Raw genomic sequence first — 25,929 nt, forward strand, 5'->3', positions numbered from 1 at the left:
TCCGCATGTGTAGTAAACACACACACACACACACACATGATCTAGGGGCAGTGAGTACACACACAACCAGAGCGGTGGGCAGCCAACACCAGCACCCAGGGAGCAGAGAGGGTAAAGGGCCTTGCACAAGGGCCCAACAGTGGCAGCTTGCCGAGCCCGGGAATCGAACCCACAACCCTGTTATCAATAACCCGGCGCTCTAACCGCTGAGCCACCACTGCCCCAGGGGGCCAGGCTAGTGGACTCTTATAAATACCTGGGTGTTCATCTGAACAACAAACTGGACTGGTCAGTCAACACTGCAGCTCTCTACAAGAAAGGCCAGAGCAGACTCTACCTGCTGAGGAGATTGAGGTCCTTTGGAGTGCAGGGAGCGCTCCTGAGGACGTTCTTCGACACAGTGGTGGCATCTGCCATCTTTTATGGAGTGGTCTGCTGGGGCAGTAGCATCTCGACGGCAGATAAGAAGAGACTGGACAAACTCATAAAGAGGGCCGGCTCTGTCCTGGGGTGCTTCTTAGACCCAGTGCAGGTGGTGGGAGACAGGAGGATGACAACCAAGCTGGCATCCATGCTGGAGAACAGCTCCCACCCCATGCATGAGACTCTGGCAGCACTGGGCAGCTCCTTTAGCGACAGGCTGCTTCACCCCAAGTGTGTGAAGGAGCGGTATCGCAGGTCCTTCCTTCCTGCTGCCGTCAGGCTGCACAACCAGCACTGCTCCCAGCGGACCACATACACACACACTTAATCACATACACACACACTTAACTACACACACATGTTCATGTTCAGGGAATACTATGTGCAATATCCCACCCCCATGTGCAATTAAGAGTCTTTTACTGTAAATAATATTGTTTATTGCTTTTTTAATTCTTATCTATATTGTGTGTATATAGTGTAAATTATTTATTTATCTAAATTTTTGTAACTGAGTGTCCTGCTATCCCTTTCTGCTGTTACACTGTGAATTTCCCCACTGCGGGACTAATAAAGGACTATCTTATCTTATCTTATCTTATCTTATCTTAAATAGGCCAGACTGTGAAAGAAATTAGTACCAGCAAGTAGAGAGTTAAATTAGTCCAAGTATTTAGTAGACATAAATGCATGGATAAGTGCATTTGTGGCAGATTGAGAGAGAGAGAGAGAGAGAGAGAGAGAGAGAGAGAGAATCAAATGTGTACATTCTTATGGAAGTGCCATCGAGTCTAACGTTAAATTTAATTTAATAGCATCACATAATCTACAGCTACAGCTCTACTTCCATGTGCCTTGTAGCCAGATCTCATGCCCTATAGCGCTGTGCGTTCTTGACGTCACCAGAGAGCTGACCTGCAGATGAACCACCTGATGCAACAGCCGGAGCCAAAAGCCAAGAGTCGACTCCCTAAACGCAGCAGCAAAGGAGTCACAGCGGTGCTGGAGCAGAGCAGAGGCAGTAGCGCCCCCGGAAGGTCCTAGCGCCCTATGGACTCCATTTACGTTTGGTATTATTAAGATAAATGTATTTAAAATAATAAGTGTATTGATTTAGGCGGACTGAAGGACACGTGGGACTATAGCCTAACGACACCCCGATGACCTCTGATATGATAGTACAGTAGTTCAACACTGATTTAGCAGTTATTAAAGGGTCGTACACTTCAATGTGTTACTTCTAGAGTAGTGTACTTAATAATAACAGAGTAGTTGTGGACATATTACTTTTTAGATACCAGCACTAACTTTTATATTATGCAGTATCTTACTTATAGAGGTATTTTTTTTGGATTATAGCCTATTCACACTAGCTGGGGGTATTTTCAGAGCGTCTGCTAAATACAAATAAGTAAATGTAAATATGTGCTATAGCTCTGAACATCGCCCAGTGCAGTGTGTAGTGCTCCAGTACAGCTCCAGTACAGCTGGCTGCGCTGTTCAGCTTTAGCGGCCCGGGAGAAGAGCGAGCGAGCGAGCGAGGAAACACACACACACACCCCGCTCTCTGAAGCAGAGAAGAAGCGGAGGATAGCGGAATAAGACACACGTCTGGGAAACGGCTTAGGTCGCTGGTATTAAAGAACTTCGTTTTCTTCCAGAGACTCTGCTTTAAGCGGTAAGTGTGAGTGTTTTCAGACAGGTTTTTAGAGGTAATACCCTGCTGTTAGATCAGTCTGTAAGCTGTCTAACCCAGCTAGCATTAGTTAGTTAGCCAGCGCTAGCTAATTCCCTTGTCGAGTGTCTTGTTTCAGCAGCTTAGTAAAACTCTGGGGCTTTCCAGGCTGTAGCTGGGTAGCTAGCTGTCTCGCTTATTGCAAGAGTGTCGCGTTGAAAGTAATCGTACACGCTTTTAGCCCCTCTTATGTCCTGCTGTAATTGATTAATAACGTTAGCTAATGCTAACAAAAATACGAGCTAAGAGAGCCGGATAGCCAATATGGCTGCTTGTGGGAACATTAACGTTAGCTAGCTGGCGTCTCCATTTTGATAGTGTTGAGTGTATCTACGTGTAACCGCCTGTTAATCCACTTTGGGCAGCTATAAAGTCGCTGAGATGCAGTTTATTAGTATGACAGATTCGCTCTGTGAAAGTGCCTCAGTCAGAAAGCCTACTGCTGTTAGCCAACAGCTGTCCCCAGAATGAGCTAAGCTAGCTAGCTAACTTGGCTAACAACATTGATGAAAGCTAGTTAGCTAGCTAGCTACAGATGTTGAGTTTGTGACAGTGGGGGAAAAACCCTGATGCACCAAAGTAGAAGAACAATATTTAGAAACTTAGAGACTTTAGAGATTTAGAAACAGTTCCCTCGATTTAATAAATATTGTTAAATTGAGGGAACGGGTTATGTCTAAATAGCTAGCACTAGCTAATTATTCAGCCTTGGTACCTTAGGGGCTCCGTATAAACCTTGGACGCAGTGTTGCTAGTGAATTTAGTCTCTTGTCTTTATATAAATAAATGAATAAATAAAAATATAAATGTGTGTGTGTGTGTTTTAGCTAGGATAACCCTCGTTTCTCACTGCATCTGTGTGCACTTGCTTCACAGGTAAAGCGGAGTAATGTCTGACAGCGAGGACAGCGATTTTTCAGACAACCAGAGTGAGCGGAGCAGTGAGGCTGAGGAGGCCGAGGAGAATGAGGTGATGTTCCTGCTCTGAGAACAAGCTGGAATTACAATTAAGTTTATAACTAAGACGTCCAAACATGATTTGTAGGCTTTGTAGACTAAAGGTAAAGGTGCACGTATTTGTCACTGTACAGCGAAATGTGTCCTCCGCATGTGTGTGTAGTAAACACACACACACATGATCTAGGGGCAGTGAGTACATACACACAACCAGAGCGGTGGGCAGCCAACTCCAGCGCCCGGGGAGCAGAGAGGGTAAAGGGCCTTGCTCAAGGGCCCAACAGTGGCAGCTTGCCGAGCCCGGGATTCGAACCCACAACCCTGTTATCAGTATCCTGGCACTCTAACCGCTGAGCCACCACTGCCACCTCGAATGACTACGTCACCTCCATTACTGTGTCCAATAGCACACAATAGGTTATCACTCTAACTATTTATTTATTTATTTATTTGTTTTTTAGGGTTTACAGGGTTTTGGGTAGTCTCTGACACTGATCTACACCACTAGGTAGATGTTTTAGGCACCTAAGCATATTATTTTCAACAGTTTATCTCACTAGTATGAGTGTTTTCACTTGTTACATCTGTTCAAATCTTGGTGTTTTACTGAATAATTGAACACTAACTGTCCAGATAAGAAGGTCCGGATACTGTCCAGGAGGTTATGCTAATTTTCACAGATGCCTGAAACATTTTTACAGTACTGTACATCTAGACAAGGAGAATCAGTTCTTATTTATGTAGCAGTCACCTTTTCTGCCTCTGGCCTAAATAAACCGGCAGACGTCTTAATGTACATGAAGAACGGCTGGTGCTGTTCAACAAGTTTCCTCCTCTTCATAAAACATCTCTTCTTCAGTATGCGGATGTTTATTCTTCAGTTATACAGTATCATGGTTTGTTGCATTGACTCATTGCTTGTTGAGTTTAACAGTTGTCCACTGCTCTGATCACATTCGCAATCCATGAAGTATAATATGATTTTCAACAGTTTGTATGATTAAGTGGTCCACATCCATTTTAACCATATTAGTTGTAGTTGTTTTAAAAACATAGCTGCAGTGAAATACGAAACGACGGCAGTAAATGAAATACTCAATAAAATGGAATATGCTTTTCAGGAGGAAGAAGCACAAAGTATAACTGGTAGTGATAAAGCTGCAGAAGAGGAAGGAGAGGACTTGGAGGAAGATGAGGAGGAATATGATGAAGAAGAGGAAGAGGATGATGACCGACCCAGAAAGAAACCTCGACATGGAGGCTTCATCTTGGATGAAGCCGGTAAAAAGATAGAGAAACTGTAGAATCTTTCACAGTGCAGTTATCTATTATACAGCTTAATCTTAATCTTTCTTTCTCTTGACTAGATGTGGACGATGAGTATGAAGATGAGGATCAGTGGGAGGAAGGAGCGGAGGATATCTTGGAAAAAGGTATGTTTTTGAACAATTGGTTTCACGTTTAGATACAGCTGGTATAGAAATACAAAAATTCTGGTCATTTATGGTAAATGGGATGCTGAAGTACAGTTTGATTAACATTTTAATCAATCCTGGTTTTGAAATAATTATTTTATAATTTTATATTTAATAATGGCATGCAATACATAGGCATAAATAGTGACAGTGTGGCATCTATAATCTATAAGTTATAACAAGTAAAATGAATCAGATGTTTATATTTAGCATGACTTAACTGGTACTAGTGTTTTGCCCATGGTGTTCCCTGTACTCATAATTCTTTGTCTCTTGTGCATGCCTTCTTCAGTTAACGGTAAACCAACTCCAGATTTCTCTGATCTTTCTGTCTTCCTTGTCTAATTGACCTAATTCTCATCATTTCCCCCACATTTGATAAAATCCATGCCCATACAATGCAACCTGTATAACGTGTCTGCAGTGTTGTAATGTCGTTTTGGTAATGTTTATTTTGCACCCATTCTAATCAAGGAGCATGGACGGCAAATACATGTTTTGGCTTTTCTCTTTGATCATGGAAGTAACCTTTTAACTCCTTCAACGTGAGCCTGTAAGCGTATGAATATTAAAGGCATGTAAAGTTCTTTGTCAATGCTTAAGGGAAACCAATTGTGACCGTTTGCCTGAAGTTGCTCCTTTTGGAAAGTAATTGTAGTGATGTCTCTCATGGACAGAATTCACATGCTTATTGTATTGCATCAGCTAACAACATGACATTAGAATCACATGGTTTCCATCTCTAAAGTAAATAGCACTTTAGTGCCTGCCTGTTACTGATGATCTTCCTTTTCCTTTTCTTTTTTAAAACTATTGTTTCTGTGTACGATCTGTGCCCTTGCCTGCAATTGCTGTGTGCACATGACATTGTATTATGGCTCATGTTCCTCCTTCTACAAACCTGCGATGGACTTGAACAGAGGAGGCTGAAGGTATGTGCTTGACTTTGTTTTTGATTCGTACTCCCGATCGGTCAATAGCAGCTGTTGTAGCACTTTACTGAAGGGCAGCAAGAATTAGGCCACATGACACCTATGTAAGCCTCTTTTGACAGGGAACTGTGATCTTGTTTAGAAAGGCTTATTCCAATAAGCATGATATCACAATTGATAAAAAACAGCTGTGGGCTTTGTTGGATTAGGCATTTATAAATACATGTGTAGATTTATGTCAGTTGACATTAAAGTAACATTATGTAGCATTTACCTTAAATAAGAGCTTATATGAATCATGTTGATGCGATACTGACCTGTAATAGGAAGAATAGCATCTCTATCGCTGCTACTACATGCTCCAGATGGCAGAAGTTGCACTGTGTTGCTCTGGTGAACAGGCCAGGACAATACTCACGAGAACTCCATAACACAGCATAGTCAATTCATATTTGTATAAAGTTGATAATATTCCTCTACTGCCTCAGTCCACATTCTTCTTTCCCGTCAGATGATCGTTCTGTTTCCTTCAGCTTGTCCAGAAATGCACATGAAAAATGTGTCCCTTAAGGGTTAACCCATGTATTACACTCCCTGACTGTATAGGGGGAGCCCAGGAACAAGAATACCAATTCTCACATATTGCTGCTTTAAAGGCTTATGAAGCCTTACAAATACTGCCCTTCACTAAAATGTTATAACTGTTAATGCCTTACAGTGTTTCTTAAAGCATTAAAGCCAAAGCTTTTTTTTGTCATTGTCATTGATCATATTAGTTACAAGTTTTAGTACATGTATTGTTTAAACAAACTATAATTGTTTTATGATAAGTGATTTGTCCCACAAAAAAAGATATTTTAAAAAGATATAACTAATTGACATGCCTCACTTTATAGGATGAATCTATGGAGCAAAGCCCCGCTTTAAAAGTTCTGAAATGAAATGTAAAAGCAATAACCAGATGTGAGCAGTATGACTGATCATTACGCAATAGCAAACAATATAGTTGAAAAATGAGTGCATCACTTTGAACCGCGAAAAGAGCTGCAGTATTCCTGCTGTTTTGCAGATTCAGACTCGCCCCAGAAAAATTTAACAAGTTCAGCAAGTTTAGTGTCCTGTGTGAGATTTAGTGCTCTGTTTTCACAGTTCACCCCCCAGCAGATATTCCTTATATGTTCTTCATATATATAATCGATGGAAGTTTTATAGCTAATGCCCAACATTGCTACACAGTGTCAGTTTATGGTTCCACACTTTGTCAACAAGAGCAAGTCAGAAGTTTATATTATTGTGTCTTCAGCCAGACTGTGTCAAAATAAGTCACTAATACAAACATAAAATTAACACAAAATACTTAACTTCAAACTTTCACATTTGTCTGCCCTTTTTTTTTTTGCTGGTATGACAAATTATGAAACCCATAAAGGGTGTGCAAGGGCGTGCTACTTTGCACATCCTTAGCTTTAACAGGAAAAAGATACTGTTACTGAGTTTTGTTAATCTTTTCTGTTGGAAGGTAAGTTATCAAAATATTTGGCCAAGTTTGTAAACTGATAGCTATGTAAGACTTATTTGGAAATTGAGCGATTCGATATCTGATTAATCGATTATTAATTTCAATAATCCACAGATTATTCGACTATCAAGATAGTTGTTTGTTGCAGCCGTAATGTAGTCGGTTGGTGGGTAGGTCTAACCCAAGTACATTGCAAGTGTAATTGCCTGGTCATGTGATTTGCTTAATTAAATCTTAAACAAACTGGCCAGTGCTAAAAAATGTTTGACCACTAAATATAAACCAGTTGTGGTTGTTTACTTCCAAAATGTACAAATATTAGCACAAGACAAGAACATAAGGTTGTAAAGTTAGTAATACTAATAATGTGCATATAATGAGCCCCTTTAATTTTTTAATGTTTAAAATAGTATTTTTTATTATTATTTATTTATTATTTTTTTAAACTGTACTATTTCTCCTTGCTGAGAATCCTTTTTTTCTTCTTTTACACAGTGTCCAACCTTGACCATGTGGCTTTGGATGAGGATCACTCCGGATCTCGTAGACTGCAGAACCTCTGGAGGTATGAACACATGCACCACTGTTTTAAAGACAATTTGTTGTGCTGTTCAGAGAAAATAACATTAAGCCTTTCCTTCCTTTCTAGAGATTCCAGGGAGGAGGCTCTGGGAGAGTACTACATGAGGAAATACGCCAAGTCCTCAGGCGGAGAACAGTAAGAACCATGCTTATCTTTGATTTGCAGTGACAGACTTAACCAACCTGTTGTATGAATGGCGCATCTGCCTTTGTTGGTGGGCAGTTTTATTAAGTGTTGAAACAGGAAATAAAAGACCAGGTTGCTGTCACAGAACTTTTAGACATCCACATGGTCTGAAGCACTTTTTAATGGAATATGTCTCTAAATTAATATAGGTGTAATTAATTAATCAATTTAGTGGAAAAAACACTAAAGAGTTTTTAAAGGTTGTTTTTCAAATTTAATTTGTGTTTTTCTTTTAGTTTCTATGGAGGATCTGAAGATCTCTCTGATGATATTACTCAGCAGCAGTTGCTCCCAGGTGTCAAGTAGGTTCATCCAGTATTAATATTTATGAAATTAATAATGGCGCTGAATGCAAACACCAGGACCGAAACTGTTTATATGTGAAAAATATATTTAATTTCAGGGATCCAAACTTGTGGACTGTCAAGTGCAAGGTAAACATAATTTAAACAGTTATTTAGTCAGTAAATCAAATAAAAGTGCTTATTGTACTGCATGTGTCAAACTCACACTGGTGTTTCTATGTAGATTGGTGAGGAGAAAGCGACTGCCATTGCGCTGATGAGGAAATTCATTGCTTATCAGTGCACCGACACGGTAAGCTATATAAACTAGACTTCCCTGTATAAAATCAGATTCAGATCATGGTATTTAGTAAGACCTCAAAATGTTCATAAGTCAGTAAACATGATATATGTGTGTGCTGTTAAGTCTAATTGCATTTTTTTTAAATTGCCTCCACACAGCCGCTTCAAATCAAATCTGTGGTGGCTCCCGAACATGTAAAAGGCTATATCTACATTGAGTCTTATAAGCAGACCCATGTCAAGTCTGCCATTGAAGGAGTTGGAAACCTGCGAATGGGCTTCTGGAACCAACAAATGGTGCCCATTAAGGAGATGACCGATGTCCTTAAAGTGGTTAAGGAAGTAACCAATCTTAAACCCAAATCCTGGGTCCGCCTTAAAAGAGGCCTGTACAAAGATGACATCGCCCAGGTGGGTTATTTAAGTGCGCCAGGCTGGACCATCCGAATTGCTCTGTGTGCATACCTCTGGCGCCACTGACACTGGTGACTAAATACTTAAATACTTAAACAGCTGAAGCTGCTCTTTCCCGCACAGTAGAAATGAGGAACAAAGGAAACAGACCACAGTCTTTCTATGCAAAGTAATTTTGGGATTACATATATAACTGGGTGAAGGTTAAGGTGGACTATTATGCTGAAGTTATTGTTTAAACCTTAATATGTAATTTAAATGAATTATTAACAGATTAATGAACAAAATAATCGATAGACTAACTGATAGTAAAATTATTGTTATTGGTTGCCCTACTATTGAAATATATAAAAGTTATCTGATGTTCCAGGATGCTGTTATTTGTTTATCTGTTTGTTGCTGTTAATATTTATTCCATTTTTTATTTTAGGTTGATTACGTTGAGCCAAGCCAAAATACTATATCACTGAAAATGATTCCTCGGATTGACCTGGACCGAATCAAAGCAAGAATGAGCATGGTGAGAAGAATATTTTGATTTTCTGTCAATCTTAACTTTTTAACAATTTGTCTGCTCTAAAGCCCTCTCTTTTTGATAACTCACAGAAAGACTGGTTTGCTAAAAGAAAGAAGTTCAAGAGACCTCCTCAACGGCTCTTTGATGCTGAGAAGATCAGGTAAGGGAACTTTCAGCATCTGTAAATTTGTCTTTGTTATTTGTAAGCATCGTCTTTGATTTGCTCACTCTTACGAGTGTGCTGCTGCATGTTGTTCCAGGTCTCTTGGTGGGGAAGTTAGCCATGATGGAGATTTCATGATATTTGAAGGCAACCGATACAGTCGCAAAGGCTTTCTCTTCAAAAGCTTTGCCATGTCAGCAGTGGTAAGAACCTTACTCCTTAATAGAATTGCTTACTGTAATTGATTTACTAGATTGCTCTCTTCTGCACAACAAACTCACACAGTCATCAGACAAGTGTATTGTCTTATTTAATTGTCTTCTACAGTCTGGTCCATAAGTATTTTATACAGTGACACCATTTTCGATTTGACAGTATGTAGTCCAAAGAGGTGATGATGCAAGTGAAGTCTGTCATTAGGCTTAAAAACTAAATGCACCTTTCAACAATTAGGCTTGTTTCTTCTAGTGAAGTCAAGACCGCCCTTAAGGAGGCAGGCAGATCACTGTCAAAGTCTACAGGGTTAAATGGTTTACCTAAAGATTCAAACCACTGCAAACACTTTAAAACAGAAAGATGGTATGATAGAAGTAGCAGGATTTATTCAGAACTGTATAGAGCTACACTTTCTGTCCAGATTCAGTTCAGTGCAGGTGGTTGATGAAACAAAAACGCAAAAGCTTCTTAAAGCAAAAAATGGTAGCTGAGCCTAACTGAGCTACTTTTTACCTACTAAAGATTTTTAACGAAGTATCTCAAGGGATAAAAACTCAGCATTTGGTTATGCTGACTTGAGTTCCAGACTTGAGGCAGTAATTGACTGCCTATGGGGAAAAAAATCTATTTCCTATTTCCTCATTATTGCAATTATTTGGTTAAACCTCTTGGAATTACACTCGCTGGTGTATTTGTAACATTACAAAAAGTGTCACTGTCCAAATACTTCTGATCCAAACTGTATATTTGATCTGTGGCCAAATGGCATACTCAATATGTTCATAAGGCATTGTTTGTGTAAATGTGTTGTCTTTCACTTGAGTGTAGATCACAGATGGAGTTAAGCCAACTCTTTCAGAGCTAGAGAAGTTTGAGGATCAGCCTGAAGGCATTGACCTGGAAGTGGTCACTGAAACAACAGGTCTGAGAAACACTAAACTCTGAAGGAGAGAGTGTCTCAAAGAAATAGTAATTGCACACACTTCTATGGCTGTTCCATTCATTACAAGCATTTGTCTGTAGGTAAGGAGCGAGAGCACAACCTGCAGGCGGGAGACAACGTTGAGGTGTGCGAGGGCGAGTTGATCAACCTTCAAGGGAAAATTCTGAGTGTGGATGGCAACAAGATCACAATCATGCCCAAACATGAGGACCTAAAGGTGCAAATAAGAACATTAACGTATGATCTTCACCACCAAGCCCTGATTTAACACGTGTCAAATCTTCATTTATCGCATAGTGTTATTTCTCTCTATCTCTCTATCTCTCTATCTATCTCTCTCTCTCTCTCTCTCTATCTCTCTATCTCTCTATCTCTCTCTCTCTCTCTCTCCCCCCTTTTCTTCACCCTCTCCTCTTTGGCTTTGCAGTCAAACTCGAGTCAGTGTAAAACATAAGAAGCTTAGCAGCTCTGTACTGTATAATACTGTGAGTGTCTCTTGCTTTATGAGTACCGCTCTTTCTGTCTTCAGGACCCACTAGAGTTTCCAGCTCATGAGTTGAGGAAGTATTTCCGCATGGGTGACCATGTGAAAGTTATTGCTGGCCGCTACGAGGGTGACACAGGTCTTATTGTGCGTGTGGAGGAGAACTTTGTCATCCTCTTCTCCGACCTCACCATGCACGAGGTGAGTAGCTTCCACACACCTTGCTCTTTTAGTACCACAACACTGTAGTAGGATTCAGTGTTGCATTGTAAAGCCCTAAGCCCTGTTTCCTAAATGTATTGTCCTGCTAAAGTGTTTCAATTATCTAAGCTATAAGTTACAGCTATCAATAACTGAATATGTGGCGAGAGTTGAAGTCCACCCCACCCCCCCCCTTCGTTTTTAACAACTGACTAAAAGACCATAATTAATTAATTAAAAAAAGACACTTTTTTTTAAAGGTGCCCTTTAGCAATGCACCTAACCCACATTTTCTGCCTGGGCCCTGGGGTGGCTGCCCACTGGTCCAGTTGTGTGTTCTCACTGTCCCTAATCTCTAGTCTGGGTATGTTCACCATCATGTGAACAAATGTGGAGGCTGTGTAATGTTCTAATTTTGTGTAAAGCTAATGTATAATGCTAACTTGTAAATGCAGCATAATACTCATGCTTATACGCTTATAGTCTATCCTACAGGCATATTGCAGATTAAATGGTTGATTTGTATATTTGTTTTCCAGCTTAAAGTCTTGCCTAGGGATTTGCAGCTGTGCTCAGAGACTGCCTCAGGGGTGGATGCAGGAGGTCAACATGAGTGGGGGGAGCTGGTTCAGCTAGATCCCCAGACTGTGGGTGTCATTGTCCGGCTAGAGAGAGAGACTTTTCAGGTATAGTCGAACAAACACATCAGTTTCTTCTAGACTTGGTTGTTTATGATTCTAAAATACTTCTAAAATCATTTTTGTGCTTCTCATGCAGTGCCTCTAATTCTGATCAGTGAATGTGTGGAAACTAGAAGACCACAAAACATTGTCTCAGTCATGTGACCAGTGTGATATTATACGAACTGCATTTCATGATTCTAGGTGCTCAACATGCATGGGAAGGTATTAACAGTACGGCATCAGGCGGTGAACAGGCGGAAGGACAACCGCTTCGCTGTCGCTCTGGACTCAGAGCAGAACAACATTCATGTTAAGGACATTGTCAAAGTCATAGATGGACCACACTCGGTACGGACGGATCAGTCAGCACTATATATTCGTTGTTGGCGTACACTTGGCATCTTTAGTTATGTTTGTCTGTGTGTGTTTCTGAAAGGGGCGTGAGGGGGAGATTCGACACCTCTTTAGAGGGTTTGCCTTTCTTCACTGTAAAAAGCTGGTTGAGAATGGAGGCATGTTTGTATGTAAGACACGCCACCTAGTGCTGGCTGGAGGTTCAAAGGTAAGTTTGCTGTACTGTTTGATGTTTGTTTGTTTGTTTTAGTTGGTTAGTTTGTTGTTATATATTTATTAATAATAATATTAAAGTATTTTTAATTAATTGACTCACTATCTATATAGAATTTTTAATGTTTTTAATCATTTAATCTCACAGCCTAGAGATGTGACCAATTTCACTATTGGTGGATTTGCCCCCATGAGCCCACGAATTAGTAGTCCAATGCACCCAGGAGGAGGGGGTAAATGTCTCTTTGATACCTAAAGTACTTTATTAAATCTGACACCTACTACTGAATTATTAATCTTTACCTAATTTTTAGCGTATTCAGATAAAATTGTAAAGTATTATAATTAAAGTAAATCAGTTCTAGTAAATTTTATCTCTCTGGCCTCCCAGGTCAGATGCAAAGGGGAGGTGGCGGAGGCGGCATGGGGCGTGGCCGTGGTAGACGAGACAATGACCTGATAGGACAGACAGTCCGCATATCTCAAGGACCATATAAGGGTAAGAAACATTTTTCCTTTTTTTATGGTTACTTTAATCAAAATTCATTTTAAATTTTACAGTATAAAATCTAATTGGCTAATGTTATTGACCTAAAGGAACACATGAAACACACTATTATTTCCTCAGTAAAAATCAGTGGATTATTTAAATAATATTAAAAGGGGAAAAAAACATATTGAAATTAAGAGGCAACAGCAACACGTGAGCCAAAATAATGAATTGCCAATTGCTTGAATTGCACCCCTTATTATAACAGTCACTATATGCTTTATTTCATCCATATTCAGGATACATTGGAGTGGTGAAGGATGCTACAGAATCAACAGCACGAGTAGAGCTCCACTCAACCTGCCAGACCATTTCTGTGGATCGCCAGCGTCTGACCAGCGTGTATGTGATCATTTTGAAGTTTCACCTCAAAACTCCATTCAAATGGTTCTGTTTGGAAAACACAAACTAGTTTCCTAGCAATTTCTAATTAGGCATATATATTATTTTAAGTAGCATATTTTTCTCCCTTCTTTATGAATCAGTGGTGCAAAGAGGCACGGAGGAATGACTTCCACTCATGGACGGACACCAATGTATGGCTCCCAGACACCTATGTATGGGTCTGGCTCTCGTACCCCCATGTATGGCAGCCAGACACCCCTCCACGATGGTAAGACCATGAAGCAAAGCAGCGTCATAAAAGGCTGTCCTCCTATGATGGGGTATTTAATGAATGTTTTAATGCAATACAGGAAGCCGCACCCCTCATTATGGCTCTCAGACTCCTCTGCATGATGGGAGCAGGACGCCTGGGCAGAGTGGAGCTTGGGACCCCAACAATCCCAACACGCCATCACGGTATGGGCAAAAAAACAATTCAGCTGGTTGATGGTTACATAAGCATCTGTATGACTGTATGTGTATCTCCTATCTTATATGAATCTTAGTCACTGTTGTACTAATCCATTCATGATGTGGCTCTTATTGTAGGTTACCATCCCAAGTAGATTTGGTGTGCTTTGTCTGACACTTTTTTTATTTTATTTATTTATTTATCCCCCCCCCTCCCCCCACAGGCCGGATGAAGAGTATGAGTTTGGGTATGATGATGAGCCGTCTCCGTCCCCTCAAGGATATGGAGGGACACCTAATCCTCAGACGCCTGGATACCCAGAAGTGCCCTCCCCACAGGTCAACCCCCAGTACAACCCTCAGACGCCTGGAACTCCTGCAATGTAAGGGACTCTAGGTGTTCGTTAATGCATGATGGTTTGAGGTTTAGAATACATGAACTTGGGAGGTTAATTTGTCACTTTGTACCTTGTTTTGCAGGTACAATACAGACCAGTACTCTCCATATGCAGCACCCTCTCCACAGGGCTCATACCAGCCCAGTCCCAGCCCTCAGAGCTATCATCAGGTGGCTCCTAGCCCTGTGGGTTACCAAAACACCCACTCGCCAGCTAGCTACCACCCCACACCCTCACCCATGGCATACCAGGTACCACCACTGTGTTTGTGTAAAAATGTCTGTCTGTTAGTAACTGGTCTCCAACTTCTCTCCTGGAGAGCAGACTTTGGATCTAAGGGAATGTGTTAGATTTGTTTTGGAGGTAAAATCGGCTCTCACTTTTTGGACATCAGTCAAATCCCATCCTGTGCCCATGAGTGTTGTTTTGCACTGTGCTACAACTGGTGTGAACATGGTTCAGTTGTGACCTCCTATTGTTTGCCCACAGCATTGGGACACAATGTTAAAATTTACTATGTTCTAAAATATATGATGTGTTCTTTTGTCAGAAAATGGATAATAGAATTTGATAGGAATTGTAGAAAGTTGTCAAAAGTTTGTCTTCTCACCAAAAGGCAATGTTACCTGATGACAATGTTGTTGAGGTGAGGTAAACAGTGCAATATTTTGCATAACGTTGTAGCAACGTTGTAAGAATATAGTCAGTGTTGTGTGTTTGCTGGGAAAACGTGTTTAAGTTGCATCCCAGTCAGAGTTCTTTTGACTTTGATGGCTGTAATATTCTGATATGACTGTGTGTTGTATATAATTCCTGGATTTTAAGTAATTTTAATAAAGTTGTCCAATTTATTGATATATTGGTATATTGGCCGCATGTGCAACCCTTGTTGCTGATCTAAAGCTTATCTATTGGATTTTTGGTAAACCAATATTATGCAGGACTTTTGTTTGTTTGTTTGTTTGTTTGTTAATTATTATGGAATTTAATGATTGATATGATCCTTGACCTTTAGGCCAGTCCGAGCCCCAGCCCGGTAGGATACAGCCCCATGACACCTGGGGCCCCATCACCAGGGGGCTACAACCCCCATACCCCTGGCTCCAACATTGACCAGACCTCCAGTGACTGGGTGACCACAGACATCTTGGTGCGCGTGAAGGACACTTTCTTAGATGGAGGTGTTGTTAATCAGACGGGCGTCATCCGCAGCGTGACTGTAAGTGGACCTTATTTAAGTTGCCAAAAGAAAACAGAATTGCTTCATCTGCTTCAATTTCTGTGAAGCAGAAACTTCTCAGTTTGGCATTAGATACGATATTTATTACCCCGAATTCATCCTGAGCTCCCGAACAAAGGAAACAGCTGCAAGGGCTCTTTCGATTGGCATGTTTTTGCGGTTGAGTGGTATTCTTACATTCAGTCATATGTTGCCAGGTATAAGCCCTGACAAATCAGGAATCGGGAATGACTGTTGGATTTGCATGTTACCTACGATTGAACTGCATCCAAAAGCAAGGCCTGAACAGCCCTGAGGGAGTTCTTTCAGAATTTCAGTGTTTGCCTTTTCTCATCAAGTCTGAATTCGTCATGAAATGTTTGTTATTGAACTTTTTTATTCTTGAACATTTGTGGACAAACTGATGGTGTTTGTTTTGCTCTTGCTAATCTCACCATTATGTCCTTTCACCAGGACCACTGATGCTGGTAGTTTTGTACTTCAGTTGTCACTGATTTTATTCAGGTTTTTCAACCCCATAACAAACACTCAACACTTACCACATTTGGAAGTATGTGTAGACCTTTTGTTTGTCCAGTTGGGAATGAACTGACGATGCAGTGAAACAGCTCATAGACAACTCAAAAAAACACTTTTCCTTAGTATTTTTTTTAATCCCCTAAGGTAGATGAAATTACATTACTACATGATTCATCTGATATGCAATACATATAATCAGAGCCAGACACTTACACTCGAACTCCATTGCCGTTGTTTCATTTTGGTCAGTTTGTGTCTGTGTATGAAGCCAACATAAAAAAAAGAGTAGGTCCCCTTTGCACCACCACAACAGATCTGATAATTTGAGGCATGGACTCCAAAAGACCTTTGAAGTTGTTCTGTGGTATCTGGCACCAAGACACCGAGCAGAAGTCCTGTAAGTTGTGAGATGGGAACTTCATTGATAATATCAATAAGCCTTAGGTGTCCATGACCCTGTCGCTGGTTCTCTGGTTGTCCTTTCTCAAATTACTTTTGGTAGGTACTGACCACTGCATACCAAAAAAAAAAACAAAATACAAAACCCATATGACCAAAAGGCCTTGCGCCTCTGCTGACTGGTTATAGTATGATTTGTAGCTTTGCACATCCCCTTTTGTTCCAATAAGCAACCAGCCCATTTTCCATTTTATTGTTATTTTCTAAACTGTCTTTCCATGTCCAGTGTCTAATTCCATCAGTTGCTTTTGGCACATTTCTTTATTTTACACTAGAAATCAGTTTAAACTGTTATCTGCTATATCATAAAAAGGTTACACTTGGTAATTAAGTGATTGACAGCCCTGGCTGGCTTTGATTAGGTGACCTCACTCACAGCAACACACTTCTCAGATCAACAGTTATGCTTATTGACCACCACAGTCTCCCTCCCTCTGTTTTACGACTGGCTGGGTGTGCAACGTTTCCACATATAGATGCAAAAAAGCCTCAAGTCCTCTAGTTAGAGCTGTGGTTCCCACAAACTGAGATGAAACACTGATCTACAACAAGTGTAAGATTTTCAGGCCTGTTCTTAATCCAGCAGTGTGAGTTCACATGTTGCACGTACACTTTCTGAAGCAAATGGTGCTAGATTGAAGAGTAAAGAACATGATACAGAAGATCCTCCAGTGTTAAGACTTTACTAATGTGTACCTGAGCTAGAAAACTAAAAGTAGCTGTTTCTGTTTTGCACAAAGGGAGGAATGTGCTCCGTGTTCCTGCAGGACACAGAGAAGGTGGTCAGCATCTCAAGTGAACACCTCGAGCCTGTGACGCCAACCAAAAACAATAAGGTACAGTTCCTCTTTCCTTATGCACACCACTGGGACAGCTCAGTATGCAGTTTAACATCTACTTCAGGAGAAGACAAGGCTGAGCCTTACAGGAGTTGTGTCCCATATTTGGTTTAGTTCGGTCGATCTTAAAATGGTTTGGTAAAAAAAAAAAAAATGAACATTTATCATTTATCACCAGACAGTCAGACCCATGAAAGGCCTGTTTAACATGTTTTTCTTAGTTTTCTTTGGGCGATGGGGGTAAAAAAAGAATTATAATTTAATGGTAATAAACAACACGACTGTAAATCAAAATACCACACTATTTGCTTTTTTTTACTGGTGGTGCCCTACTTCATATACTATTTTATTGCTGTGGTGTGTGTGGGTTGGGACAGCCTACAACAGTGCACTCATTTGTGGATTTTCTCTACGCGTCCTACTAATTAACGTGCTTAGTTTTCCTGTAACAACATTCTCACGACTTTTAGGGTAGGGCTGAACAATATGAAGCTACTTTATTCAAGCATGATGATGTGCTGCCAGCGGTTCCTTTAAAATCATAATGAACAAAAAAAAAAAGGAAAAACATAATGGTATTGTGTTTCATGAATATGTATTGAAGTATCATGATATATTTTTGCCACAGCCCCCACCCTAAAGACTTCCTTCCCCTCTGCCCCAGTTAGATTTGGCTGTGTAGACTGTTACAGCTGTCTGGGTACTGAAAGTTTTTTGTTTACATAAGAATGAACATCACTAGTATGTTAATCCTATGAATATGCTGATGTTGCATTTAGGTGAAGGTGATTTTGGGAGAAGACCGGGAGGCAACAGGTGTCCTGCTCAGTATCGATGGAGAGGACGGCATCGTCCGAATGGAATTAGATGAGCAGCTCAAAATTCTTAATCTCCGCTTCCTTGGGAAGCTGGAAGTTTGAGCAAATGTGCTCTACACACGCTGCAAAACAGCATCACTGTCGAGCTTTTTGTTTTTGTTTTGTTTTTTTTGTGTGTTTGTATCCTATCATAGATTTAAATTACGAAGTAATTCATGTGGTTCGCATTTTACAATTTTTTTGTTTATTTTTTTTATTAGTCAGTGTTGTTTTAGTGGATATAGCTCATCTTTGATGTAGAGCATTTGAGCACATTGATTCCATTAAATAAAATGTGAAATTTGCAATGTTCTCCTATATTCTGTCAACATCCATTTCAAAAGAATGCATTTACTGCATATGTAATTTGACCCTATAATTAACATAGTGAAGTAATTTGTCAGTTAAGAGTGTAAATACTAATTTGACTTGATGTCTTAACTGTCAGAGCTGTTGCTTGAGCCAGTCCGTTTTCAGAGGCAGGGATGTTTGGGATGCTCATGGTCAATTGGAAAGTAGAAGATGGTGGTGTTCTCTGGACAGGGATGTCCTGAAGAAGTATTTGAAGCGCTGGTAATCTTGAGCATCTCCTCCTTTTCCTCTTTATGGCATCCAAGAGTGATGTTCTTCGAGATGTAGATCTTCAGCTGAACCCATGCCTCTCGCTCCTAAATTTAGAGTTGACATGTATATAAATAATATAAAAATGTGTGTGTACATAAACTATAAAAAATATGCATATGTATTTTTTTCTCACCTGTTTTAGGTCAGTTAGGATTACCAAACATATTTCTATTTGCCAAATTCCAGAATAATGAGCGAGGGATATTTTTATGGCAATTTTATTACTTTCTTTAAAGCCAAAAGTTTACGTACACTAAGATTACTATGCCTTTAAACTATTTGGGACAGCCCATATGATGATGTCATGTCTTTGGGGGCTTCTGATAGGTTTATTGGCAACATCTGAGTTAATTAGAGATACACCTGTGGATGTATTTTAAGGCACACCTGAAACACACTACTGCTTTGTGTAACACCATTGGAAAGTCGAAAGAAAACAGTCGAGATATCAGGAAGAGAACTGTGGACTTAGGTGCACAAGTTTGTCTTATCCTTGGGTGCAATTTCCAGATGCCTGAAGGGGCCTCGTTCATCTGTTCAAACAATTATACGCAAGTGCAAACAAGACGGGAATGTGCAGCCATCATACCGCTGCGGAAGGAGACTCTTTGATCTGTATCCCAGACATGAACATACTTTGGTCTGAAATGTGCCCAAATAACCCCAAGAACAAAAGCTAAAGACGTTATGAAGGTAAGGCATGTGCCAGTTCTGTCAGAAGGAATGGGTAAAAATTTCTGCCAACTACTGTGAGAAGTTTGTGGAAGTCATACAGTTAAAGGGCAATGGTACCAAATACTAATTAAATGTATTTTAACTTAAACTTAAAATACAAGAAAGTAATAAAACATAATTTAAAAATTTCCCTCTCTCATTATTGTTATTTCGCAAATAGAAATAATTGTGGTAATTCTAATTGACCTAAACAATGCATATGTGCCTTTTTATATAGTGCATGTAAACTTCTGGTTTCAAATGTATATATGTATATAATGTAGGTGTGTATGTTTTTGCCCTTTTCTTTCAAATCTCTTCATTATTTTCTTTAGAAACCTGTTGGTTTGTTTCCTCTGGAAAACATTATTTGTACATGTAATGTAATGTTTTCAGAGGAAACAAAAACTGACATGTTGGACATTTCTGTATTTGTTAAGGAAAGATACTCAAAACACAATCCCTTATCATGCCACAGATGAGAGGTTCCTAAAGAGGTCATCCATCCATCTGCAAAATATTGCAAAGTCACTTCTAATGCTCTAGGTTCCACCCAGCTCAAAAACATCTAAGCCATACTATCTCAAATGGAGAAATCCAATCTTCCCAAGCGTAAATCCTAATACAGTCATCCAAGAAGCAACAACCACCCCCCCACCCCAACCCCCAAGAATAACATCTAAAGAGTCTCTTACCACAGCTGAGGTCAATGTTATGGGATCCATGTCTACATAGTAGACAAAGAAACCCATTGTTAAGACGGCCTCTTCTCTGGCATTGTGTGTGTGTGTGTGTGACTGAACCAGTGAGCTGCCAAGTTCACACTGATTCCAAACCCTAATGTTTGATTTAGATTGGACAGGGCTGGCCCACATCAAGGCTGGTCATTACTCATCGGTGCTACTAGCTAATTATCTCCAGTTTGGTTACATTATTTGATGGGGGAAGCAAACACCTTTTCACTCCTGAAGGTTCGTAACTGATGCCTTGAAGTACTGTGTACTGCGTCTGTGTCAGCTCTTGCGCTCAGCCTCTAGCTCAATATCCAGACATATGAAAGTATGGTGTGTTAACCAAACCATAAATATTAAGGCTTGTTCCTCACCTTCTCATCTTTTACACACTGTAACGCATAGTTGTCTCCAAGCAATGGCCCCAGTGCAGCATGCAGCTCCTCTTGCTAAAACCACAGATCGATGGATCAGCGAGGTTACATCATTAAAGTATAGATCATAGATCAAAGCCATGTCCTCATTCTAAATGCAGCGTCACACCCATACCAGGCACTCCATATCTAAGCTGGATTTCTTTAAGAAGAACATCATTTTCGACAATTGAGGATATAACATTCTGTGGTAAACAAAAATGTTCCAAACCCAATTTACTGTTTATACTGTTTATACTGTTTCTCTGGATCCTGCATATCATGAGTTGAATAAACTAATCTGGCTACTTAGTAGCTAACACTGCTGCACACTGAACTGGCTACCTTATTAAAATGCCCCTAAACAAACTAACAAGCTTTGTCAAGTGTGGTTACATTGCTTGGCCACATGATGCTCTGTTTATGATTCAACATTCTTACAATTTTCTAACCAAAAATAAAATAAAGCCTGGATCTGTATCCATTCAAGAACATGTTCTTGCTTAATCCACTTATACTTTTATGATAGTCATTTAAATGTTGGACTGGGTGCCTGTTATAGCAATGTTTATACTTTAACGACCTCATGATTGAAATAACACATCGTTAGGGAGAAATGGTCGCAACTAAAGAAAACAGGGTATACGAACTTCTTGAATGTTTTAATGGTTTTCCCATGTGGTGGAAAATCAATGAAACTTTGTTTCAGATTGACTTCCATTGAAATCTGATGTGTTTTACCTCCATTTGTAAAGCTGCTATATTGGAAACACAAGGTTTTGTTCAGATAGCAATTAAATATACATATTTCTCAGTCCTATATAGAACCTTTTTTGAGTGATACTGGGAACATTGTTGTTTACCCAGATTGTGATAGTGTCATTAGACATTAGGCTTGAACTGAAGTTCTTAATACAGTTGCAGTTTGCTACCATTGCAAATTAGGTTTAATAGCCAAAATGTACAAACGTTCTTCTGACCGCAATACACCAATCAAACAAGACCAAATACAATAACTCAACACAAATGAATGACAAGCGTCTTTAGTACCTAGTAAAGCACCCTTTTGCTGAATATAATTCTTAGCCAGACACCAGCTACTGGCAGCATTCCTGAGGAATCTTTGCCCGTTCCTTACCGGAAATTGCTTCCAGTTCACTAATGTTGTTGGGTTTGTGTGCTGAAACCACATTATTTAAATCCCACCAGAGATCTTTGGGGTTCAAGTCAGATGAACATGACGGCCACTCTAGAACCTTCCAGGACGTCTTCTGAAACCAAGCATTGGTGGACTTCTGGAAGGTCCAGTAAAACCTAAGCTCATTAAGCCTATGGGTCAGCAGCTTGTCTGGAGGATAAAGAAATTAGCCTAATCCTGAAAAGTGCACCGTATCTACAGTGAAGCATGGCGGTGGCACGATAATATTCTGGGACTGATTTGCTTCCTCTGGCACTGGAAACCTGAAGCGTGTGGCGGGCAAAATGGATTCAATCAAGTATCAGGAAATTCTAGGAGAAAACATTGTACTTTTTGAAAGGAAGCTGATGCTTGAGCTTCTTTCAACCATCCAACAGGACAATGATCCCAAGCAAACCTCCATGGATCCACCATGGCTTGGTTTCAGAAGAAGTCCTGGAAGATTCTGGAGTGGTCGTCACTTAAACACCAAAGAAATTATTTAAATGAGCGTGCAAACCTGAGAATATTAATGAACTGGAGGCCACTGCCCATGAGGAATGGGCTAAGATTCCCCAGAAACACCGCCAGAAGCTGGTGTCTGGTTATGCATCACATTTGCAACAGGTCATAACAGTAAAAGGATGCTGTACTAAGTACTAAAAACGCTTGTTATGAAGGGGTTAAATAATTCTGAGACTGCAGTCGTTATTAAAAGTGTGATTTTGTGTTGACTTTGGAGAAAGAACTTGAGCTATATAAATAGTTCTAGTTTGACTGGTTTATTGTGAACAGCTGGAAGTTTGTAAATGTTGCTAATAAATCGGATTTGCAATTTGTAATTTGGAGTGCAACTGTATATGTGTGACACCAACTACAGTATGATTGTATATGCAGTCACTGAATATCGCAGCTGTCCAATGTAAACAACGTATCGCAATTTTTTGTCCTGTTTCAGCTTTCTCCATGGTTTGAACCCTGTACCTGCCCTGAATACTGGATAATTATGACTGGACCAATAGAAATGCTCTAAATGAAACTCTTATTTTACTTTGACTTCCATTCAAAGTTAAGAATATTTTTGTCTTCTCTTGTAAATTCACCATTTTGGAGATACATGTTTTTCATTGGGCAGCGACGACATACAGAATCTGGACTATGACTGTGAAGTTACCTTATAGGAGATGTTGCAGGAAGGCTTGATGCCAGTGTTTGTCAGGGCACTGTGTGGGAGTAGAAAAGAAGATTACATATTTTAAGTACCTTCATTTTCCATTTACTTATACATATATACAGTATCATATACAGTATCATATACAGTATGTATCATACTTCTACATATATACAGAATGGAATTCTTGTATTTGCATATCCCAACTTAAAAAGCTTGGAAAGCCAGGATCAGATGGCAGAGTCAGCCATGCTGTGGCTGTTTAAGTGGCAGCTTAGCAAACATGGGTATTGAACCCACAGCCTTGTGATATCATGCATATTGTCACAGTCAGGCAATTTCTGATATGTTACATTTTTTGACATATTGTGAATCTGGCAAAATGTCATTATGAATGCACTAAGTGCTTCTCAGTGCTTCATTTACAGGCATAATCGAACCGCACTGTGCTGTGTGATAGGAAGTACCTACTTGTCAATGTCGAAGAGCATCCGAAGCTTGAGTGAGGTTCTGAAATAATACGCTGGAGAGCCCATGCTCTCTACACAGGCTGCACATGTTCCGTGTTTAAACCACTCGTCTTTCCTGCCAAGAGAAAACTGAAAGTCTTTATTCTTGTGTTACGTAACAACATTCAGTACTGATGTTTTATTCATACTATACTATTCATACTAACATAGAAGCCTCATGCAAAGAAAATGAAAAACAGAGCCAGCTCACAAGGCTCAAACCAGGACTCCTTACCAGAAAGTAAAGTTGCTCTTTGTTTTAATAAATGATGGCCATAGCTGAGAGAGTTCAAGCTCCAGCTCCTAGCAAGAAGAAGCAGCAAGTACAGTTATTGGTTTTACAGTTGGTTTTGAAGAGATGCTCCAGGAAAACATCTTCTGATTGTGTTTTGTGTTAAAGTTGTGAGGAATATTTGAAAAACATCTAGTGAATGCAGCAGTTACAGTTACGAAGCTACACAGCCCAAACTTTCCTCCTCCTAATCCACCCCAAAGCAGGTGTAGCTTTCACCTTCAAGCTTCAAGACACATAATCAGAAAAGGGTCTTCCACTAGTCTTCTAGGCTGGAGTGCCCCTGTAACTGCTAGAGTTTGAGATGTATCAGTTTGAAATGATCACCTGAAGATGAGATTGAAATACTGGCCAGCAGGAACAGCAGCTGTGAGCGTGCATAGGCCTTTGAGAAAATCACACAACCCAGAAGTTCCTATTAGGCGTTTTTAACATAATAGTGTAGTTATTACTTACTAGTATTAACAGTTCCAACTTTATAGTTTAGTGAATAGATACTAGTTCTAACATCTACAGTTGCACCTTTAGTTAACAGTTACCAGTAAAACTAGTTACTACTAGTAATAGTTTTAACATAATAGTTTAGTTTATAGTGACTAGTATTAATAATTGCAACTTAATAGATAATTCATAGTAATATAGTATAACAATTAATGGTATTCATTGTTGCAACATAATACATTCATAGTTACTAGTATTAGTATTTGCAACTTAAATTTAGTTCGTAGTTAAGTTTACAGTTACTAATATTAATAATTGTGACTTATGAGTTGTTATAGTTACTAGTAATAATAGTTGCACCATAATAGTTCAGTTAATAGTTACTAGTAATACACTGTTGCAACTTTAGTATTTACTAGTATTTATAGTTGCAGTTTACTAGATTAGTTAAGTGTCACTAAAATGTAACTAAAAGTTACTAGTAGAAGTTGTTGCGCCACAACAGCTCTGTTAATATTTAATAGATACTAGTATTCATAGTTGCAACTTAATAGATAATTTTGTTTTTATTTTCTTTGTGAAAGACTAAAATCAACAACATTGATAACTGAAGAAAACTGAAGTTATTTACCACAGGCCATGGATGGTCCAGTTGTGAATGTTCTGTGGTATCTTACAGATGTTTTTATTGTCAATGCTCTGTGTGAAAGCACAATTGGCAATAAAATGACCAGATCTAACAGTTATTTAAACATCCATCATAAAATGAATAGTGCTCTGGGTCAATAGCCTCTATACATTATTGTGTTTTTTCAATTAAATATTTACACACATTTACAACATCCTTACTCACCAGACAGAAGCTTCCTGGCCACTGGATAGTGAAAATCATACACGTCCAGTTGCAAAAGCTGAACGTGAAGGATTAAAGTTAAAAACCTGTCCCTTGCTTTAACATTTTCAGACATTCAGGTGTTACATTTAAATATGAAGTCATTAGACTTTACTATTAGGCGCCTAATACAGGCCTAAAAAGAAAGAAAATCATTTTAAAATGGACTTTAACCAAACAAATTTTCCAGTAATGTTAAAATATCCATATTTCATAGTAAATAACACAAATGACACAATATATACTGCCTTCACACTCAGAAAAAAAGTAGAGAGGGTCTTACTGCCTTTGGCTTGTCTCACTACTAATGGTCCAATGGGCTTCAGGACCCTGTGTGAGAACCCATCCAGTCAGCACAGCAGTGGAGCAAATCCAGATGAACAACGATTTACCTGAAACACACAAATACATGCAGGAACATTTTTGGTTTTGTAGAACTGCTGATGGATAAGTCAGTTTATGGTATATTTTATTAATTATAATATGGCTGTTTTATTATTATTATTACTACTACCACTACTACTACTAATAATAATGATAGCATTAACAATAACAATAATCGCTAAGAATGAGTCCTTACAGCAAGCCATTGTGCTGCACCTCTGAGAGATCAGAGAGCTGTGTCAGGATCTCTTCCCTTTTCTAATCGTTGTTGCAAAGCAGAGCTGAAGTGAAACAAACCACACAACAGATGAAAGTTCCATTTTTGAGCATCAGCAGAGG

At 39.5% G+C, this 25,929-nt stretch overlaps 2 protein-coding genes across 2 annotated transcripts; one reads left to right on the forward strand and one right to left on the reverse strand.

Moving 5' to 3' along the window:
* The first annotated feature begins 1,965 nt into the window (after positions 1 to 1,965).
* On the forward strand, positions 1,966 to 18,550 carry supt5h (SPT5 homolog, DSIF elongation factor subunit). Its single transcript, XM_072692064.1, has 31 exons — positions 1,966 to 2,101; positions 3,035 to 3,128; positions 4,237 to 4,396; positions 4,483 to 4,548; positions 4,883 to 4,888; positions 5,511 to 5,522; positions 7,537 to 7,606; positions 7,691 to 7,759; positions 8,047 to 8,112; positions 8,214 to 8,244; positions 8,339 to 8,407; positions 8,557 to 8,808; positions 9,242 to 9,331; positions 9,418 to 9,488; positions 9,589 to 9,694; positions 10,536 to 10,629; positions 10,731 to 10,867; positions 11,180 to 11,335; positions 11,875 to 12,021; positions 12,220 to 12,366; positions 12,455 to 12,580; positions 12,734 to 12,818; positions 12,977 to 13,084; positions 13,375 to 13,477; positions 13,621 to 13,748; positions 13,831 to 13,936; positions 14,155 to 14,313; positions 14,411 to 14,579; positions 15,344 to 15,547; positions 17,287 to 17,382; positions 18,165 to 18,550. Exons 2-31 carry the CDS (start codon positions 3,048 to 3,050, stop codon positions 18,303 to 18,305), a joined length of 3,255 nt encoding a protein of 1,084 aa, XP_072548165.1. The 5' UTR covers positions 1,966 to 2,101; positions 3,035 to 3,047; the 3' UTR covers positions 18,306 to 18,550.
* On the reverse strand, positions 16,154 to 25,857 carry rnaset2l (ribonuclease T2, like). The gene is made up of 10 exons (XM_072692063.1): positions 25,787 to 25,857; positions 25,490 to 25,598; positions 25,168 to 25,225; positions 24,946 to 25,013; positions 24,201 to 24,258; positions 23,817 to 23,884; positions 23,544 to 23,657; positions 23,076 to 23,124; positions 20,686 to 20,760; positions 16,154 to 18,910 (listed from the first exon to the last, which is right to left on the reverse strand). The coding sequence occupies exons 1-10, from the start codon at positions 25,794 to 25,796 to the stop codon at positions 18,716 to 18,718; spliced, it is 804 nt and encodes a 267-aa protein (XP_072548164.1). The 5' UTR covers positions 25,797 to 25,857; the 3' UTR covers positions 16,154 to 18,715.
* Between the last annotated feature and the right edge of the window lie 72 nt (positions 25,858 to 25,929).

The sequence above is a fragment of the Salminus brasiliensis genome, chromosome 11 (assembly GCF_030463535.1).
Source record: "Salminus brasiliensis chromosome 11, fSalBra1.hap2, whole genome shotgun sequence".
Lineage (NCBI taxonomy): Eukaryota > Metazoa > Chordata > Actinopteri > Characiformes > Bryconidae > Salminus > Salminus brasiliensis.

Coding starts and splice junctions, on each gene's coding strand:
- supt5h (XM_072692064.1), top strand. CDS start 3,048: ATGTCTGACAGCGAGGACAGCGATTTTTCAGACAACCAGAGTGAGCGG. Junction 14,580..15,343: donor CCTCACCCATGGCATACCAG/GTACCACCACTG, acceptor CTTGACCTTTAG/GCCAGTCCGAGCCCCAGCCC. Junction 15,548..17,286: donor GCGTCATCCGCAGCGTGACT/GTAAGTGGACCT, acceptor TTTTGCACAAAG/GGAGGAATGTGCTCCGTGTT.
- rnaset2l (XM_072692063.1), bottom strand. Junction 23,658..23,816: donor AAGAGCAACTTTACTTTCTG/GTAAGGAGTCCT, acceptor TTCTCTTGGCAG/GAAAGACGAGTGGTTTAAAC. Junction 23,125..23,543: donor ATGCTCTTCGACATTGACAA/GTAGGTACTTCC, acceptor ACTCCCACACAG/TGCCCTGACAAACACTGGCA.